Source organism: Rhinichthys klamathensis, unplaced genomic scaffold (assembly GCF_029890125.1).
Source record: "Rhinichthys klamathensis goyatoka isolate OS25496 unplaced genomic scaffold, OSU_Roscu_1.1 h1tg000237l_1, whole genome shotgun sequence".
Taxonomy (NCBI): domain Eukaryota; kingdom Metazoa; phylum Chordata; class Actinopteri; order Cypriniformes; family Leuciscidae; genus Rhinichthys; species Rhinichthys klamathensis.
In genome coordinates, this window is record NW_026606760.1 from 1,118,855 (window position 1) to 1,140,080 (window position 21,226).

Sequence of the window (21,226 nt, forward strand, 5' to 3'; positions counted from 1 at the left end):
CGGAATGACTCATTCGGAGATGGTCACCTCCCAGACCATGAGTGAGACTCATTGTTCCACTATGCAAACTTTTGAAAGCATCTCTACGGTGATGATGTCCACAACATCTGTTAAAAGCATAGAGGTCCAACAAGTTACCTCTGTGGAAGAATATTCTACAAGCCCCGTTTTGACTCAGAAAATGAGTGATGTAATTGTCGGCCTGGGTGATGTGGCTCAGTTCAACTGTTCCTTCAGTGGACAGCCATTTACTGAAATTGTATGGGATCATAACGGAAGGACAATCACAAATACAGAAAGGGTGCAGTGTGTACATCAAGGCAAGCTCATTTCTCTCATGATACTCAATGTCCATCTTGGGGACCAGGGACATTACTGCTGTACTGTTAAAAATAGAAATGGCGAGAATCGAACGTCTGCACAGCTCACAGTCGAAGGTGGTTATAGTTTTTTTGTCTTTGATGCTCATTTCCTCTCATCTGCTTCCTGCTGGTGTTTTGTTAATCTATAATATGTTTCATGTGGCTATAACCAACTTTAATTTTTAATTGAATTTACAATGTAATATCCCACGTAATCTATTTTAATACTTTAAATATTTTGATCCTTCACATGCCTGGCCTAACATCATCCTCCATCTTACTAACCTTTTTTGTTCTTATCAATGCTAAAATATCTTGCTGAATTACTGAATAATCCCTAATAATTTCCCTAACTTTATTCTCATTTAGCTAAAGAAGCGAACCCCAAAGAAACCCCCATACCCTCCGATTCTATCAGTAAATCTTCTAAAACTGAAAATGAGTCAAGTAAAAAGGCCACTGACCAAGAAAATCAGGAGTCCCTGCAGAATGTTGGAGCCCTGACAACAAAGTGGCAGATAAACCGACATTACAATCCTGATGTTATCCCTTTGTTGGAGCGTGACATATATGATGCAATTCAGCCAGAGTTCCTTGTGAAACTGTCCCCAGAATTCCTTGCCAAACAAAGGGAGAGTGTTTCTCTTTATAATGTAATCAAAGGAAGCCCCTCTCCATTCGTTGTATGGCTACACAACCAGTTGAATGTTGAAGAGCCAAGGTCATACTCCTTGAAACATGATGGGCCCTTGTGCTACTTAAATGTAAAGAATATCGGTTCTGAGCAAGGGGGCACACATTCTTGCAAAGTTATCAATGCTGCAGGAGACAAAACATGCAGCACTCATCTCAGAGTGAAGACAGGTTGGCATTTGCATGCTTTGGTCTTTACCACCTTTTATGTTAGCCCTGGGCACACTTTTTATTTACTCATATGTCCACTCTTATAAGTAGAAAGACAGAAAAAAGAGAATGTGACATGTCTTAAAAAAAGGGAAAAAAAATCACAACATGCAAATGTTGTTTCTAAAGGAGTCTGACAGATACTGCAGTGGACACCTGTCATGGGTGTTATACAAGGGAGATGTGGTCCATTTTCATTATGTTTGAAGGAGAAAATGTTTGTTTTTTTAATAATAAGAAAACACAGACACTAAAACACTGCACAGAAACTTTGCTGTCACATATGTAATATTTGTTTGTGTTTTCACAGTGTCTAAAGTGGATGAGGAGGCCAGTTATAAAGAAGAAGCAAAAGGTAAATGAATAAATACAAATTATGGTGACTTGTTATCTTTTGTTTACTTCATTTAATTTTGTTGTGAGGCTTTTATTTATTTTTGCTCTATATAATTTTGTAAATCTTTTTTTTAAATGTAAATTTAACATTTATAATGAATCTGCTGTTTTTTCCCTTCAGTGTTTTATTTATGTATTTTGTAGATATTATGATATCTATTATGACAAATACCATTATCATTTTTTATTCAGTGTTTTCTACCTCGACTATATCAACTGAAGAGGACTCTTGCGCAACAAGTCTTCATTTAAAAGAAAAAAGAAAAACGTTTGAACTCCAGCCAGAGTCTAAATTACTTTCAGAATCATTAGTGAAAAAGCCAGAAAAGCCAGTTTTTGTAACCAAATTCTCATCAGCAATTGCAACTGTTGGAAACACAGCTAAGTTTACTGTGATTGTGTCTGGATTTCCTAAGCCAGTTATTCAGTGGTACCACAATGACCAATTATTAAAGTCCTCATCTTTTTATACATTAGTACAAGAGAAGGAAGAACACACTCTTGTCATAACTAAAATTACCAAAGAGTTGGAGGGAGAGTATTCTTGCACAGCGAGCAACCGATTTGGCAAGTCAACATGTACTTCCTATCTTCATGTTAAGGTGAAGGACACAAAGAAACAAGAAGAGACCATTGGGCAGCCTCCATATTTTGTCAAAGCAATTGAGCCTGTGCAGTGCGAAGTTGGGAGCCATGCTCTCCTTGAATACACTGTAACAGGAGTTCCACTTCCTGTTGTTCAGTGGTACAGAGGTAGCAATCATCTGCAGCCTAGCAAATACTGCATCATTGTGAACAACAAAGATGGGTCTGGATATTTAAAGATATTGGGCATTCAACAAAGCGACAGTAGTCTTTACTCTTGTAAGGCATCTAATCCTTTTGGAGAAACCTCTTGCAGCGCAGAACTCATTGTATTCTTGAGGACTGTTTCAGCATCTGAAGCCACCGAGTCACATAGTGTCAGCCTTCCGGAACAAGTAAGAACTAGCCTTCAGCAGGGACACCAGATGGCTTGCACCATTGCCACAAAAGACAGACAAACTGTTACAAGTGAGCAGATAGATACTTTGCATGTTTTAGATGTATCTACTGCCACTGTTCAAATGGAGCAGGTAACTCACCAAGCTGCATTATTGCAGTCCCATGATGTGCAGGAGACAGTAAAAGTTGCCCCTGCCCAGGCAAACCCAGTGGTGGCAACTCCTCTGAAACAGCAGCATATGGCTGCAATGATCTCTACTGTACAAGAAAATCAAGGCTTTAGTGAGCAGCACTGTGATCAAATTGTTAGTCCAGAAGTCAGAGAGCTTGAATTGAGTTTTGAGGTGCCCTCCAAACTTATGTCTGCCATTTCAGAAAGTACTATACCTCTTAGCATAGTGAAAGCTGAGGATTTGATAAAAAGTGAAACAGAAAAGATGCACACAACTTTAACACCAAAGGTTATTGTTAGTGGTCATCAAGTTGAAATGAAGCTGCCAATTCTACGAGAGGAATGCACAACAATTAAAAGCCCTGAAGAGGTGAAAAGCTACAAAGTTACCGAAGGGGTTAAGTTATTGTATACTGCAACATCATCAGAGAATGTAGCACTTACAGAATGTCATGCTTCAGAGCTAGCAACTATTGAGTCCATTGAATGTTTAGCAGAAGAGGAACGAGCCAAACCAGTGCTTACGTCAGTTTGTGAAACTGAGCACACTCTTTTAAAAGAAAAACCCCTTGGAATGCATAGACCAGTTGAGGAAACTGCTCAGCTCTCTAAAGATCCAATATTAAAATCAGCCCTAGTTACTGAAGAAAAGAACAAGCTTCAAGCTGACAAAACCACTGGAATACCTGTCCTGGAGCATCCTTTTTCAGTCCATTCCCAGAAGGAAAAGGATCAGGTGCTTAATTTACAGCTTATCAGTGACCAAGACACTCTTCTGTCTGAAGTCAGATTTACTTGTGAGAAGCCAGATTTGGAGCTGGCAGATGTCAGAAAAATGCCAGTTATTTTACACACAGTTTCTTCTGATGACCAGAAAACAGTTTTAGATGAAAAAGCAACACAGTGTGCATCCAAGTATACCACAATGGTTGTAAAGCCTAGTTTAGAGGTTCCTGGCCAATTACATCTCCACTCGGTGCAGTCGAAAACCTCTTTATGTAAAGAAGGGTTAGTTTCAGTTGAAAAACCAGATGAACAGAAAGCCACCCAGAGACAAGAAAAATACCGTAAATTTGTAGCCACTAAAGAAGAACGAGTAGAACTAACATCAGATTATGTTGAAGGTCTTGATGTGAAAGTAGAAGGTCTTAAAATTGAGCTCAAAACAGAAGCCAGACCTTTGAGTGTTCTTCAGGTAGTCTCACAGCATGTTCCACTTTCAAAGGAAAGCCCTATTGCAAGTGAGGTCAAGCCACAAAGTGCAATTTTGCAGAAAGAGGACTGGTGGAATAACATGCATGCGGCGTCAGTGTCTGAATCTCATTCTATAGAAGAGGGCCTCACAGACAGTTTCAAAGCAGTTGAGAAATTCACTTGTAAGACAGATGTAGAGCCTAAAGTACCTGTTCAGTATTTGCATGTAGAGGAAAAATCCATATCAACAGAAAGTTGTGTTGCTCTTGAGGCTGCTGAGCAAGACTTTGCAGTTCAGATTCAAGAAGGTCAGTCTGTAAGACAGTCAGTACTTATAGAGGAAAAACATTCTCTGACAGGTGAAATGTCTGAAGGATTTACCAGATCAGAAGCGACTAAAATAAACATTACAACACAGCCATTAGAACCGCTTTTAGTAAGTGAATCACAAGAAAGCAAAACTCTTCCAAAGGAACTTACCTTTGTAATTCCTGTACCAAAATCACACAGCTTGGATATCAAACAACAGTTGAAAATGACACTTCAGTCTGCTGTGGCTTGTGATCAGCCTTTGATTTTGGCAGATGTAGTGCAAAGTTTAGAAGTTGTGGAAGTAAAGGAGGTCAATGTGCGTATGGAACCAAACTACATGCTGTTCACTTACCTTATTACAACAGCTGGTCCACCTATAGAAATTACAATTGTCTTCGAGGGTGTATACCCTCAGAGAGCGGCTCTTAAAGACGAACTTCCTGCTGCTTTCTACTCTATGCTTAATCTTGAGAAACTCGTCTTGAGCTCTGAACAGTCAAACATCTTAAAACTTGACAGACCTGAGAGATCGCTGGATAGCAAAGCTTCTTCATATCCATTATCCTCAGCAATTTTAACAGAAAATGTTGAAATGTTTACAACACCTAAAAAGCAGTCTGCAGCTCTGCAAACAGAAGCTCAAGTCTTTTTGCATTCTGAAATGACTCAAAGGCAAACTGCTATCCAGGAGTCAGAGCACCATGTGACCCAGAAGGCTGCAGAATCCAAAATGGAGATCCACAGTTTCAGTGAGACCGAACGTAGGGAAATTAAATCCATTTCATCTGAACATTATAAGAGAGAGGTGTGTGTTTCAGATATTACAGTTGATGCACCTCCGAGACAGATCACTGTGGAAGAGTCTATGGATGTTCTTATTCAAGCAGACAAAAGAGAGGAGGTTGTAACAGAGGACATTTTAATTAAGCATTTGACTGAAGAGCTCCTTTTTGAAATACTATTAAAAGACATTACTGCTGAAGAGAATTCCAAAGTTACATTGTCTGTGAGAATAAAAGGTGTAAAAAGTGTAAACTGGCTTTTGAATGGAGTATCGATCAAACCTGGCAAAGAGTTCAGATGTTTAAGGGACAGTGATTCTTACACACTAGTAATCAACAAAGTTATCAAGGTGAAACATGAAGGGGAATATACCTGTGAAGCTGTGAGTGAAGCTGGCAAGATATCATCATCGTCATCAAGGCTCACTGTTGTCTCAAGAGGTTGGATTGTGTGGATTTTGTCATCTTAGATGAGAGATAATTCTTAACAATTCAACTCAGATCATCACTAATTAACTAGCTGGCACCGCTACATCATCTTTCCATTACTTCACCATTTCTTTAAGAATCATTTTTAAGCATACATTATGTGTGCTAAATATCTTTTCACCCTCTTTCAATATAATGGCACATTTTTCATCTTCTGAGTTCTTCAAGCATGGCCATGTCATGTGTGGCTCTTCATCACCTATTTTCTAACGTTCACATCATTATTTTTTCCATGTCATCCCAGGATTACCATCATTCCTACCTTTCCATTTCTTATGCATCCTGATATATCACACAACTCAGTAGTCCTATTATTGTCAATGTATTCATTTTTTGTATTTTATTTCCTTGCAAATTTCAGTGCCTCCAGTTTTCAAGAAGAAGTTTTATGACATGGAGAGCAACGTCGGCAGCCCAGTGAAGTTTGAATGCGAGATTGAAGAGACACCTAATGTGACCTTCAAGTGGTTCAAGTCTGGCTCAGAAATTAGACAGAGTGACAAGTTCAGGATCATCAGCAGGCAAAGCACATCATCTCTGGAGCTCCTCAACCCAACAAAGGCCGACATTGGTGAATACAGCTGTTGTGCCTCAAACAAGCACGGTAGTGACACCTGCTCTGCTAACCTGAACATCACTGGTGAGTGAACTGACGTTATATTCTTTGCTTTTGCTGCTGACAAATCTTTAACAAAGGTTACTTATTTTTAAGGGTTCAGCTTTTTTTCTGTCCTTGAAATCCAATCTGCACTCTTGTGTATGACAGAGTTGTGTATGTTTTGTAATCATATATAAGCAATATATGATTTGTCTTAAATTCTTTCAAAGTGACTTTTAAATCACTGAATATATGTCCAAATCTTTCAATGTCTTCCTCTCAATATTATTCTTTTTTTGCTTTTAATTAATACAATCTTTTTTGATTAATACAATTAATCCACCTGGGATCAATATTTCCACCTATCTCTATAACCATGTCTGAACCAGACATGTGTAAATGTGATGTTTTAAGATCTATCCCAATTATTTTTTTTAAATACATTGTATATATTCATTTTAGAATCTCTTCTGATAAGTAAATATATTTTCTTTTCTGGTATGTGAACTAACATTATATATTTGCAATACATCTATGATACAGGTTATCAAATATTTTGATGGCCGTATGTGGTAGAGGTAACTGATATTCAGATTTATTAATACTTTTGACTTAAATTTAGCAATGGATATTCCATTGTCTCTTGAGTGCATATTGGATCATAATTTTGGGAATTCATCAGTTTCAGCCATGTTACTTTATCCACCATATTTATGACCATCAGTGGGGTAAAGCAAAGGTGATGAATACAAAAACACATGAACAGAGATACTAAGAAAAAATATTGATCAATGAATTTGATCCACACCAGGTCCCAGAAAACATGATCTGTGAAAATGTTTCCTGGGAACTGGGTATGGATCCAGTGATTGATGTTTTCTTGGTATTTCTGTTCATGTGTTTTTGTATTCACTGCCAAAACTCATTCCTGCTGATGGTCATAAATATGGCGGATGAGCAGAAAAAGTCACATGACTAAAATGGATGAATAGGATCATTATGATTAAGAATGGAAGGAAGATTCATAACACAGTTGGCTTTCAAAAAATGCAAGACCAATGTAGAACTTATTGCTTTGCTTGTAGAGTAGGGACAAAATTGCTCTTCTTTTGTGACGTTTTAAGTCCTGTGCAGAAAATGTCCCGAGTGATACATGTTGTGTTATTTGATTTGTGATGTGCTTTAGTGTACATATCTATGTTGTGTAAGTGTGTAAAGGTAAAGATGATGAAAATGCTGGTTATCCAGCAACTCACCACCTACCCACCAAAGTATTTCCACACGTTTCCATTTCCATTTCCATGCGTTTTTAGAGTCTAAATGGTTTATGACTTGTTAAAGCAGGCATATCTATACAACTGCACTGCAAAGTTTTGGGGCTCTCGAGCCTTGTGTGACATTGTCTTTGACTGGTAACTTATTGAATGCTTAGAATATATATGGATCATTTTATATACTACATAAAATGAGGTTTAGGGATGCAGAAAAAAAACAAAAAAAAACAAAAAAACTGAGCTGGTTGCTAGTGTAGTTGTTATAGTTATTTTTATTGTTACCAAGATGATCAGTACTATTAATAATAGCAATACGAGTTTTTGACTATGGTTTTTGCTGAAATCCGTTTAATTTTTATTCTCAGAAACCCCCTCCATCACAAAAGAATTACCAATGCTGGATGTAGTGAAGGTGACCAGTGCTTTATTTGGGAGTGAGCTCATTGGTACTGCCCCGGTTGAAATAAACTTGTTGAAGAATAAGAGATTTATCAATTCTGACAAAATTATTTTTGAAGATTTAATTAAATATTTGGAGACACGTCCCTTTGAAAGTTCAGAATTTGGGGAGTACCAATGTTGCCTATCAAACGAAGTTGGAAAAATCGCCTCAAAATCAGTTGCGATAATAAGAGGTTAGTATGCTTGAGAAAGACAAGAAGAATAATCCCTGCAGGTTCCCAGCACTAACAGGTGTGTTACTAACAGGCAGCGCGGGCTACAATGGCAAGCTAAAACTGTTAACAAAGCTTTCAGACAATTAAGCAGTTGCTGTTGCCATGAATTATCTGATTTATTTATTTTTTTAAATACGGTTGACCTGCAATATCAACATTTTTCAACATCAACCATAAAAATATAAAAGCACCAGTGCGATACAATTAAGCATAAAAGTACAGTACAACTTTGACATTTTATATTTTGCAACTTTTCATTTGGCATTACAACAGGAGATGTCGATCACTAATACAACTCATAAGTTCATGCTTTAGAACACAAACACACTGAAAAATATAATTAATTCTAATTCCTTTTACTCTATAAAACCTTTTTGTCTATGCTCATAAAATCGTTGGTCAAGGACTGACTGCATTGTGACTTTTTTCACTTGATTTTTTCTTCTTCACTTTTTGATTGATCTTTGAATTTCCTAGATCCATGGGTTTCCATACACTGAGTCTTTGTCCTAGAAGCCACTCTTTAACCATTGAGGATATCATCGAGTGCATTTGTATAGAATTATGCTGGAATAATTAGTTGTTCTGGTTCTCTTGTAGTTAAAGGTTGGCAAAAGGATGGAGTATCTTAAGATATTTGAACATTGTTTGGTGTTCTTTTAGACTGGATTGTGTTTGGCATACCTTTTCTATATTGGATTAAAATCGATCTTTAGTATTTCATTCTCTGTATTTGAAAATCACAGTTCATATTGCTTTCGTCAGGTGATGCAGTGCCTTCACATATCCCATGTTTGGTATGTAATTGTTGCTAAGGTTGTTTGGTTTAGGTTTAGTTTTCTCTTTAACTGAATGTACTTGCCTAGTTTCATCTGGTTGTGGATGTCAGAAACTATGATTGGTTTTACTGGTAAATTAATATTAGATATCTTGACAGTGGTTGTTGGTCAAATTGACCGCAAAACATCAAACAACGCACCATGTACAAACTCTTTATCTTCTTAAAATGTTCTTATTTGAATCAGAACTTCATGTCTTTCTGAAGACACAATCTACCTAATTTCTTTGAAAAGGTGGTGAAATGGAAGAGGTTCAAGAGACGTCTTGTGTTTGGAAGAAACCGAAATGGAAGAGCAACTGCAACATTCTTCAAAATGGACGCTTTCCATTTCATGTCAAGCCATTAATATTGAAAAATATTATTTTATATTTGAAGAAAAATCTTCAGTCTTTTCTTTTGTCACAAGCTGGTTAATTGTCAGTTCAGATATCTTGACTTGAAGGATGGCACACAAATGGTGGCTCTTGGTACCTTTACTGGAACACTGAAATTCCTTCTTATTCTTGGATTTTGCAATGAAATGACCACTCTTATGAAATAACCAGTCACATGCCAAAATGACACAGGCTCTTGTTGTTCCTCAATGTTTTACCTCTTACATGGAATGCAGAATTATATAATTATGAAATGGCTGAGGAATGGAAAACAGACAATTCAACCGTCTTTGAATGTCGATGTCAGTGTTCTTGCAAAATTTCCGCCAGAAAAACATTTGAATGCTACAATCATATTTTTTTTATGCAACTCCCGTTTGTAGAGATGTAACTCTAGCTATACTGTTCCTCACAGCATCAGCACCTGCCCACTTTGTGAAGACACTGAGCAACATTTCCATCCCAATGAGCCAAAAGTTGAGACTTGAGTGCACATTCAATGGAGCCCAGAAATTGTTTGTGACCTGGTTCAAAGATGGCAGACAACTCTATGCATCGTACAGATACAATACAAAAGTCACAGATAACTCCTGCATTTTGGAATGTCTTCATGAATGTGACAAGAACACCACAGGAAAATACTCTTGTGAAGTCTCCAATGCCTTTGGAAGAGATATTTGCCATGCTAATGTGACTGCAGTGGCGGGTTTGTATACTATGGATTTCAGTAATGATCTACGCATTTACTATTAAATTACGTTATTAATTTTGGGCTTCTCAATTTAAATAAAAGATACCAGTAATTATCAGCACTGAACTAGAAATGACACTTCTCTAATATATAGGCCTATATATAATTTTCTGGACTAAAGGTTTCCAATCCTCTTCACCTCAGAACCTGCCCGTTTTGTGAAGAAGTTGACAGATCAATCCATTCCAACGAGTAAAAAGCTAAGACTTGAATGCACATTCACCGGAGCTCCAAAAATGTTTGTCACTTGGTACAAGGATGGCAAACAGCTGTATGCTTCATATCGATACAACACCAAAGTTACATCAGACTCCTGTATCCTGGAGTGTCTGCATGAGTGCAATAATGAGACTACAGGAAAATACTCATGTGAAGTTTCAAACGTTTATGGAACGGATATATGTCATGCTGAAGTAGTGGCAGTTGCAGGTTTGTAATTTGTACTGGACCCTTGCCTGCCCATCTTCCAAAGTTCCATACCCATGGATTTTGCCCATGGATATAAAAGGAATAGTTTGATATTGCAGCGTTGGACCGCATGTCACCTGGAATGGTGTAATTTTTGTTCCTCATGTTTTTTTTTTTTTTTTTTCGGTTGGCAACAATATGGTGTGCTGCTGTGACATTTTGCACGTTCATTGAAGTGGCCCATGCGTCTTAATTCAAATCTGTTTTATCCTGTATCAAGGCTACAGTGAGGGCTGGCATGTTTTTTGAGTGCTTGTTGTTGCGGGATATTGATCAACTTGTGATTGCATCTGCAAGTTTCCATGCTTAAAATATATTGCATACTTCAGCAAATTTGAGGAGTTTAATGTTTTTAAAGAACAATCCGCATGTTGTAAAGGTTGATATGTTGCCTGTTTGTATAGTTCTTGTCGTTGTTAAGGAAGTCATTTAAATGGATCTGATGCTGTCCTTCGTAGAGCCTGCCCGCTTTGTGAAGAGGTTGACAGACATGGCTATCCCACTCAGTCAGACACTGAGACTTCAGTGTACATTCACTGGAGCACCGAAGATGTTTGTCACATGGTACAAAGATGGAAAACAACTGTATGCCTCATACAGATACAACACAAGGATCATTGAGAACACGTGCGTCTTGGAATGCCTCCATGAATGTAACAATGACACTCCTGGAAAATACTCTTGTGAAGTTTCAAATTCCTTTGGCACTGATATCTGTCATGCCAATATAACTACAGTTACAGGTTTGTATACCATCCTAGTTTACTTATTTACAAATTTATTTCATGTTTAGGCAGACATAGGATAAAGATAAATTCGCTAATTTCTTGTTCTCAGAACCTGCCCGATTTGAACAGAAGCTTAAGGACAAAAAAGTTGCCATGAGCAAAAAACTGAAGCTTGAGTGCACATTTACCGGAGCTCCTAAAATCTTTGTCACTTGGTACAAGGATGGCAAACAAATATATGCCTCTTACAGATATAATACTCAAGTTGTTGGAAACACCTGCACTCTAGAATGTTTACATGAATGCACCAAAGACACTCCTGGAAAATACTCCTGTGAGGTGTCCAATTTCTATGGAAGTGATATCTGTCATGCGGAAGTGGCCACAGTATCTGGTTAGTACACGTTTAAAGGCCCTTTACATTAATGTTGGTTGGAATTCAAGTTGATTCTGTAGCGGGAGCCAGTGATTTGCAAGCATGGTGCTCATGATATTCATGATGCTCATCCAATGTGATTCCTCTTAGGACCTGCTCGTTTTGTGAAGAAGCTCACAAACCAGAATCTTCAATGGGGGCAAAAGTTGAGGCTCGAATGTTCCTTCACAGGAATTGAAAAAATGTTTGTCACATGGTACAAGGATGGCAAACAGGTCTATGCGTCATACAGATGCAACACAAAAGTAATTGGAAACACTTGCGCTTTGGAATATCTTCACGAGTGTGATGTCAATACTCCTGGAAAATATTCTTGTGAGGTTACAAATGAAGATGGTTCAGATATTTGTCATTCGCTGGTCATCCTTGCGACAGGTTAGTTAACTGCAGTCAGCTTATTTGAATGAATTTGCAGATCAAGTTCCAACTTTTCCATTCTTTACAATACTTTTCAGTATGCTTCTTTTTTCCCCAAATACTTTTTTTTTTTGTCTCAAAGAGATCACCTTTCTCTGGATTAATTACTAGCATTTTAACATGAAAAAACGGAAATGACTATCGTCCCAAATGAAACAAAAATAGCAATTTGAGTATTTTATAAAACGATTTTATAAAGTAAACTATTTAGTGACTAACAACGGCACTGGTGCACAATAGCCAAATGCAAACTAGTGTTATTTTAGTATCATTTATATAATATTATATATTATATAATATATTATATTTATTAATATTTTGACTTAGCTTTGATTTTTCTACTTTTTATAATTTTAGGTGCCATTTTTTATTTGTTTTTTGTTTGTTTAAATTTAACTTAGTTTTAGGTTTAATAATTTAGTACTTCATATTAAACTTTTGTACTGTGTTTCAGTTTGTTGCTAAGGCAACAGAGTTTATCTAATGTTTATGCTTTATTTTATCCCAGATTTACTTAAATTATCATAAAAATAACAACACTAATGCAAACTAAAACACTGTAGCAAAAATGCATTGAATAGAGCATTAAATACAAACTGCTTCATGGAGTCCACAGCTTACACTTCAGGCTTAAATGTAATACATTTCACTATAATATCACATTTAAAACACTGCGAGTAGTCTAATAAGCAAATTTAATTATGCTTTTCTACTATATAATCCCTTAATCTGGTTCACATTTAAGAGGGATTTAGTCTTGGACTGAAAGCTTTTTTTTTCTAGAAGTCAAATTGGAAGGTTAGAGTAGACAGGGGCATTCCAAATATGAATAATTTGGTTAAACGATCAGCAAAACAAAAATTAGAGAGATTGCAAAATTTCAAGTGTGGATAAAACTGCAAGTCTAGCTATTCTGAAAGCAGAAAAGACAGATGCCTGTCTTGCCATGCAAGTGAAGAACTTGATTTAAAAAAAGAAAACAACAACAACATCAACAAAAGCAAGACACGTGTTCCATTAAACTCTTTATGATATGTATTTTGCTTTTAATATTAGTGACCTTGTGTGAAATGTGTTTTGTTTTTTAGAGCGCAAAATTCCACCAACTTTCACTAAGAAGCCCTCAGAGCACATTGAGGATGCTGAGGGCAAATTGGTGAAGCTTGAGGGTCGAGTATCTGGGTCACAACCTCTATCTGTAAGCTGGTACAAAGATAACAGTGAACTCAACACTTCTGACATCTATGACATTTCCTTCAAGAGCAACACTGCTTTGATATGTCTCAAGAAGGCCAGTGTCAAAGAGAGTGGAGTTTATACATGCAGAGCTTCTAATGAAGCTGGCACTGCCTCCTTCCAGGTGGTGGTTAACATCACAGGTAGTCAATATGGTCTTACTGCATGATTTCTTGTTTCTCACTTATTGCTGTATTCCCTTTTCCTCTTTGCATGTTAATTCTATTTATGTGATTTTGTGTGTTACTGTGATGCTGCTTTCTGTTGTACTGCATAAACATGTACTCCCCTACTTTTCACTAAAAAGAACAGATGAAAATGCTGAAATTCTTCACTTTTTTTAATACCTAGAGCAAAAAAGGCCACCGACTTTTGACATTCCCCTAAAACCAGTAACAGTTAGTGAGGGCGAAAGGCTAAACCTTAGCTGCCATGTCTGCGGGTCTCCCCCAATGAAGATTCAGTGGATGAAGGACAGAAGGGAGGTCACACCCTCTGCTACCACCAGGATGGTATTTGTGGATGGCACAGCCACCCTGGAGATAAACCAGACATCCAAATCTGATGCAGGAGATTATCTGTGCAAGGCAACCAACAATGCTGGTAGTGAATTCTCCAAGGCCAAAGTCACATTCAAAGGTAATTAGAACTATCTAACTTTTCTGTAATAATCAAAATGTGCATTTCAATGCAGCTAAATTAAATATGTAGTATTATTATTAACCTTACATATTCTTGCTTTGAACTCTTCACATGTAATTAGTTTCTTTGCTTCATTTTCTACTTCTGGGTCTAATATTCTCAACCTTTCTTATAGTACCAAGTAGATAAAAGCCAATATCTAAATTTCTTATTTCATCATCATGCATTTTGGTATCCTCATCTTAATAATACCCACATCTTGTTTTGTTCCACTCCTTAAGTGCTTTGGATCCACCTGATCTTGCTGTTTCTTAAATAGTTTTACCTTTTTCTTCATAGTGCACAACTAAGCTGCAGTGATCTTGATAATGTTTTCAAAAGATTTGCTTTCACATGCATATTTATTCTTCAATAACCAAGGATCTTTTTATACATGCATATTGTCTAAATAGCAAAGTGACATATCTTGCTAAATATAAGGTGCTTACGAGTTGATTTTTATTAGTTTAGATTTTGTGTAAACGTTTAATGCATATTTACTGAACTTGTTAAAATGCTGAAATATGCCAAGCATCCTTTTGTAGATTTCAGTCCATTTTTATTATTTGCTTAATGTGTTGTTCCATTGCCGGTATCACTCAGATAAAACAGGTGCAGCACTTGCAACAGCACCGGCAGCCCCCACAGCACCTCAGACAGTTAAAAAACTGGATAACTTGTTCTTCATTGAGGAGCCCAAGAGCATTCATGTTGTTGAGAGTAAGTTTATGCTTTTTGTTAAACAGTGTAGATGTCATTTTTAGATTAGAATTAAATGTACACAATGGAAATCACATCATATTCTGGATTACAGAGGGTACAGCTTCCTTCATTGCTAAAGTTGGTGGTGATCCCATTCCCAATGTGAAGTGGATGAAGGGCAAATGGAGGCAGATGACTCATGGTGGTCGCATCAACATTCATCAAAAAGGCCAAGAGTCTAAACTGGAGATTAAAGAGGTGACCAAATCTGACTCTGGTCAGTACAGATGTGTTGCCTCAAACAAACATGGAGAAATTGAGTGCAGCACAGACTTGAATGTTGATGAGAAAAAAGATTCTGGGCCAGAGATGGTCAAACTGAAGAAGTGAGTCTGAAATTGGGATTTTCTTTGTCAGCAAAGCTCAAAATCACAATTCTGTAATGATTATAAACTTGCACTCTGTTTTGTTACGTTCAGGACTCCATCAAAGCAGAAAAGTCCAAAGGAAGATAAAGACATTGACATTGTTGAGTTGCTAAGAAATGTAGATCCAAAAGAGTATGAGAAATACGCTCGTATGTATGGAATCACAGACTTCCGGGGTCTTCTTCAAGCTATTGAGTTTCTGAAGAAGGAGAAGGGTGAAGAAAGTGGAAGACCGGTAGATAAATCTAAATTGTTTTGTCTTAACAGATGTTACAAATCTTATGTTTTCTTACACCTTGTTGAGATTGAAATCTGCAACAAATAGCTTTAATAGGTGCCCTTGTTTTTTGAATCAGGAAAGTGAACATGGAAGAGAAAGTGATGAGGATTTGACTAAGCTTGTGGCTGATTTGCAGAGGAGAATGGAACACAGTGAAGTATGTTCCTTCTTTGGGAAGTTTAAGTAACACCGCTTCAATTTTCAGTCTAAACATATTTGCATATTCATGCATATGCTTATCAGATGCATGTTGATGACCTAAATGTATGAACATTTTGTTTTTGCAGCCTGTTACCCTGCTTAAAGACATCACAGATCAGTCAACACAAGTTAACAAAGAGGCTGTGTTTGAGTGTGAAATCAAAATCAACTATCCAGAAATTACACTGTCTTGGTATAAAGATGCACAAAAGCTAGAAACTAGTGATAAATACGACATTAAACTCATGGGTGACCGCCAAATATTGAAGATCAAGAACTGTCAGACCAGCGACCAGGGAAATTACCGGGTCGTTTGTGGGCCACATATATCCAGTGCCAGACTGACAGTGTTGGGTAAGTCCATTTTAAAGACATTGTACTTTGCATTAAAACAACATTGATGAACATATTACGAATTGAGGCACATTTTCGTCAATATTCTACAGAGAGTAAAGGTCATGTGCAGGAACCATCCCCTGGTAAGAGGGTAGAATTGCTTTGTATAAGAAATTTAATTATCAGAATGGTAAGAAAGGGCCACATAGATTGTCTATTCATGTAAGGAAATTACTAACCTCTTCTCGTTCTGCTACTTACTAGCAATTGCTAAGCATTCTTCATTTTTCCCCCTTGTGCTTTAAAATTACTCGGCTATAGTGGTGTTGATTATGAACCAAGCACATTTACATTTCTTCTGATTTCTTTGCTCTTTTTTTGAAAACAGTGAAATGACAAATGAAATGCATTTTGAGACAATTAACCATTCAAATCCTTTTATGTTATTTTTAGCTGATCAAATTCAGTTCACCAAGCGCATTCAAAATATTGTGGTGAATGAGCATCAGTCTGCCACTTTTGAGTGCGAGTTGTCTTTTGACAACGCGGTCGTCACCTGGTTTAAAGATGCATGGGAGCTTAAAGAGAGCCTGAAATATACCTTCAGGTGTGAGGGACGAAGGCACTTTATGATCATCCGCAATGTAACCTCTGACGATGAAGGTGTGTACATTAATCGTCCTAGTGGCTCACTACAAATGTAGAATTAAACAGATTTAAACAAAATTAACTTCACTGAAAATCTTTTAGGCGTGTACTCTGTGATTGCTCGCCTGGAGCCCGTTGGTGAAACTAAAAGTACAGCTGAGCTTTATTTGTCAGGAAAAGGTAAAATCCACAGCAACATCACATTATGGCTTGTTTACTAGAGTTTAGTCAACAGCAATTACATTTCATCTTCTTTTGCAGAATTTGAAATAAGAACACGTTCTTTTGGTAAGTGGTTTGTTATGCACTAAATTGTTTCTGAGGATTAATCGTCTCTTATTTACTCCTCAAAAACACCAACTAATTTCTTTACAAAATCTGCAAAATGTATAAGCAAAAAATAAAGAAATAAAAATATAAAATTTATCTCAACCTATCCAGATTTTCCTGATACATCGATATATGTACCAGATGTGTCATCTGTGATTAGTTTTAAAGGTAAGGTATAAATAAATAAACAAATATATAAATAGAAGACCATGAAGTTTCACTTCACCTAACAATGATGCAATTGTTACCTTTTGTTTTGAAAAGATGAATCCTCAGAATTTCATTATGAAGAAAAATTTGAAATAACAGGTACTGCTTCAAATTAGAAATAATCGCTAATCTTAAACCTTAATATTTGAACTTGATGAGTACGTTCACTAAAATACACTAAGCTTCCATCATCTCATCTCGTGAATGGATTGATAAACTAACATTACCATATTACCATCAGCACCTCACCATGTAATCCCACATTAATCTCACACTCACAACATCTAAAGTGGGTGTTTAATAAAATACAACTAATGTAATACAATCAGATCCTAGAATTGGTATTCTTTCTTTCTTTCTTTCTTTCTTTCTTTCTTTCTTTCTTTCTTTCTTTCTTTCTTTCTTTCTTTCTTTCTTTCTTTCTTTCTTTCTTTCTTTCTTTCTTTCTTTCTTTCTTTCTTTCTTTCTTTCTAATCTTTGAATTTGCATTAACATTATTATTATTATTTTTAAAAAAATTGCTGTTACACAACTTTTTGTATAACAAAAAATATTGTTGTATGGTAGAGTGTCAGAAATCGACAGTTCAAGAGGAGAGTGTAACTCATGAATTCTCTTCACTGCAAGGTATACTGATTAGCAGTCTTAGAGTCTTTAACTAAGAGCATAACATTTTGCTCGTCTTGTTTGTATGTGACGAGTTTCTTCACTCATCTTCATTTTAATGATTCTTCATTTCATCTTCTTTTAATTCTCTCTTTTTTTTACATATATTTTGTCAAAGCTTTAATGTGTATTCCTTTGCTTTTTAATATAACTGACTGTTAAACATCATCACTCCCATCCTTCAATAACCAGGTCCTCCATCATTTTCAGTTCAGCATCATTAACATTTTTAATCCACAGGTATTGTGCTGTAAACTTTGTGTGTGTGTGTTTGAAACTGAATTTGTGTGTCTATGTTCATGCCTAAGTTCTTGTTTCATGTTCTCATTAGAATTGAAGAAACCTGTTGAGGAGTCTGTAACAAAACGTCTAGTGGAAAGGACAGAGGAGGCGCCTAAGAAAGGTATTGGATGAAGGCAAAATGCTTGCACCAGACTTTGCTTATGGCTGTCCCAGATTATCTCTTAACATTTATGTATGCCTAGCCAACTGCTTTATTTTTTTCCCTCCAGTTAAACACTTACAACATGTCTGTGCTGAATCAAAAACATTTTTGGTTCCTTCCTTGTGTGGGAGTTCTGTTTGTGTATTATGTCATTCTGCGGTTTTTATGTACTTTTTATGATTGTCCTTGATCGTATGTCCATAAATGTTTTCTTCTAATGCGTGTGCAATCATGCTAAAAGCATGGACACTTTGACTACTTAAACTCTGCTTAAGCTTTGCAGCTGTATTTTAATAAAGCTGATATCTTTTATGTACCTGAAGTTATGAAGCAACCAGAAGAGAAACCTGGAACAACTTTTGTACAGCCTTCAGTTCCTGAGAAAGGTATTATTATGTCTTTGCTTGACTTTTTACATTGTTCATGTGTTTCTTCCTCTGTGTGTTCATTGTTTTCCACCAAAATATTTCAACCAAATCTGTTTTGTGAGATTGGTATGTTACCATATCAAATTTGTGTGAAATTCCTGTGACGCCATGATATTTTAAAGAATCTGAAGACAAGAAGCCTGTTGAGGAAAAAGTCCCATCTGTCAAGGTGACAGGGCAAAAAGAACAACCCACACGCAAAGGTATTATCAGCTGTGTGTTTTCAGTGTGTATACTGTTATATACGTTCTGTATTGATTGTATGTCTAAATGTTTTCTTTATCCAGTTCAAATGTATGTATATTATGTGTAAATGTTGATATTTGTGTAACTGTAATTTGCAGTTTTTTCTTGTGTCATTTTCTTAATATCTTGGGATTCTATAATTCTTCACATATTGTTTATCTGTGATGTACACAGAAATGTCTAAAGCCTCTGCTGTGTAATTCCTGTCTTTGTGTTTGTGTTGTCAGTTTCATTTGAGAATTAATAGCAATATCAGTGTTAATTATATATATTCTAAAACCTACACCCTCAGAGCCTAAACCTCAGGTGCCAGCAGAACCAAAAGCTCCAGTGGCTGAACCAAAGCCTGAACCTAAGTCTGAGCCAAAAGCTCCAGTGGCTGAACCAAAGCCTGAACCTAAGTCTGAGCCAAAAGCTCTACCTAAACCTGAGCCCAAGCCTGAGCCAAAAGCTACACCAAAACCTGAGCCCAAGCCTGAGCCAAAAGCTACACCAAAACCTGAGCCCAAGCCTGAGCCAAAAGCTACACCAAAACCTGAGCCCAAGCCTGAGCCAAAAGCTACACCGAAACCTGAGCACAAGCCTGAGCCAAAAGCTACACCAAAACCTGAGCCCAAGCCTGAGCCAAAAGCTACACCGAAACCTGAGCCCAAGCCTGAGCCAAAAGCTACACCAAAACCTGAGGCTGAACCTAAGCCTGCAGTTGCAAAGAAAGTTGAGACACCTTCTGTCAAAGGTATTGTGTGTGATTCGTTGTCTGTGCTGCAGTTTTTTCTTTGTGTTTGTTTTGTGAGCATGTCTGTATGTGTCAAGTAAGATATGTACAAATATTTTCATAAATTTGTTGTATGTGCAGTCCTCAACTCTTAGAATTCACCTCTTGTTCAACTTAAGAATATAAAGTTTCATCTGCTATATATTTTTGGGTTTACTGTATGCTACTTTGTTTTTTGTTTTTTAAAAGCACCCGAAGCTCCAAAGCCAGAAGCTGCACCTCAACCACCCTTAGCTATTAAAAAAGATGAGGCTTTACCTCTAAAGCCAGACACTACTCAAATAAAAGGTAACTCTTAAATCTCAATAGTTAAGAAGCACAATTATTGAGTATAATAATTCTTGCAAACCGCAAACCACGGTTTCACTTTGTGTTTGTTGTCTGTTAAAAGCTTTGTCACCAAAAATGGTGCTCTTGGAATGCATGTGTAACTCTTCTCTTGATCTACTAATTGATTCTTTTCATTATATGAGCTTCTGCATTCTACTTTGAATGCATATCTTTTTATGATAATACACTGTATAACACATATGTGTTCTTTTGAAGCTCTTGTGGAGATGAAGGAAATAGAAGCACCAAAAGTAAAGCTAGATAGAAAACCAGAGCCTGCACTTGTTGCTGCTGAGCCACCAAAGAAAGAAGCCTCTACACTACTACAAGATGAATCTATCAAAGATCATTTGCCTGTCCTCTCCGAGCCATCAAGTGTAGAGCCAGCTAGGCAGTTTAAACCTACACAAAGCCAGCCTCCTGAGCCAGTTAGAAAACAAGAAGTCACATCAGCTCCACCAGAGGTTATAGTTGAACCAAGAAAGCCACCTTCCCGAGAAGTTTCCCAAGCAGAATCAGTCAGAAACGTTGAACCTTCCCCTAAGCCTTCAGAGTTACTGCAAGCAGATCAAGCTAAAAAGCAAGTGCCACCAAAGAGTGAACCAACCCCTAAAATCAGTGAGCCAGCACTTGCCCACAAAAAGGAGGGTCATCCAGAGAAAGGTATTATTAAATCTTCATATTAAGCTCTTTAATATGCCCTGCAATAATGGGGTAGCAGTACAAACTCTCTTAAAAGTGTTGCTGATCTTATTTACTCTTCTTAATGTGTTGTTCTTTGTCTGGTAAAAATGTTATATCTACAAAGCGGTTGAAGTAAAGGCTGCTGAACTACCATCTGAGAAAAAGCCTGTGACTAAATCTAAAATGGAGACTGAGATGCCCCTAGCCAAAGGTATGCTTGATTGGTCGTGGGAGATACAAATCAAATTTGTATCTCTGCATTACTAGATCTGTTTGTGGTACAAAAAACAGATGTCCCACTATTTACAGGGTAACCACTATTAACATTTTAATCATAGTTAGCTGGAAAATAATTTTTAATATTATTAATATATATTAATCTGCTATGAGGTAAATAAGTTTAAAGAACCTTCAATAACCCAAGCCACAGAAAAGAGTTGCA

At 36.9% G+C, this 21,226-nt stretch overlaps 1 protein-coding gene across 1 annotated transcript in view; it reads left to right on the plus strand.

Moving 5' to 3' along the window:
- Positions 1-320: 320 nt before the first annotated feature.
- Positions 321-21,226, plus strand: part of LOC130100290 (titin-like) — a 118,718-nt gene continuing 97,812 nt past the window's right edge. The window contains exons 1-31 of the mRNA XM_056265676.1: positions 321-437; positions 732-1,226; positions 1,576-1,620; positions 5,956-6,234; positions 9,774-10,064; positions 10,254-10,538; positions 11,036-11,320; positions 11,415-11,699; positions 11,832-12,116; positions 13,247-13,537; positions 13,746-14,033; positions 14,679-14,795; positions 14,890-15,163; positions 15,257-15,440; positions 15,562-15,642; positions 15,773-16,040; positions 16,133-16,165; positions 16,476-16,685; positions 16,773-16,850; positions 16,932-16,958; positions 17,112-17,168; positions 17,265-17,309; positions 17,778-17,837; positions 18,208-18,279; positions 18,645-18,707; positions 18,872-18,952; positions 19,288-19,409; positions 19,578-19,731; positions 19,960-20,058; positions 20,317-20,763; positions 20,909-20,995. Of these exons, the coding sequence (XP_056121651.1) occupies positions 338-437; positions 732-1,226; positions 1,576-1,620; positions 5,956-6,234; positions 9,774-10,064; positions 10,254-10,538; positions 11,036-11,320; positions 11,415-11,699; positions 11,832-12,116; positions 13,247-13,537; positions 13,746-14,033; positions 14,679-14,795; positions 14,890-15,163; positions 15,257-15,440; positions 15,562-15,642; positions 15,773-16,040; positions 16,133-16,165; positions 16,476-16,685; positions 16,773-16,850; positions 16,932-16,958; positions 17,112-17,168; positions 17,265-17,309; positions 17,778-17,837; positions 18,208-18,279; positions 18,645-18,707; positions 18,872-18,952; positions 19,288-19,409; positions 19,578-19,731; positions 19,960-20,058; positions 20,317-20,763; positions 20,909-20,995 (5,488 nt within the window). The 5' untranslated portion in view covers positions 321-337. The remainder of the gene's footprint in view (positions 438-731; positions 1,227-1,575; positions 1,621-5,955; positions 6,235-9,773; positions 10,065-10,253; positions 10,539-11,035; positions 11,321-11,414; positions 11,700-11,831; positions 12,117-13,246; positions 13,538-13,745; positions 14,034-14,678; positions 14,796-14,889; positions 15,164-15,256; positions 15,441-15,561; positions 15,643-15,772; positions 16,041-16,132; positions 16,166-16,475; positions 16,686-16,772; positions 16,851-16,931; positions 16,959-17,111; positions 17,169-17,264; positions 17,310-17,777; positions 17,838-18,207; positions 18,280-18,644; positions 18,708-18,871; positions 18,953-19,287; positions 19,410-19,577; positions 19,732-19,959; positions 20,059-20,316; positions 20,764-20,908; positions 20,996-21,226) is intronic.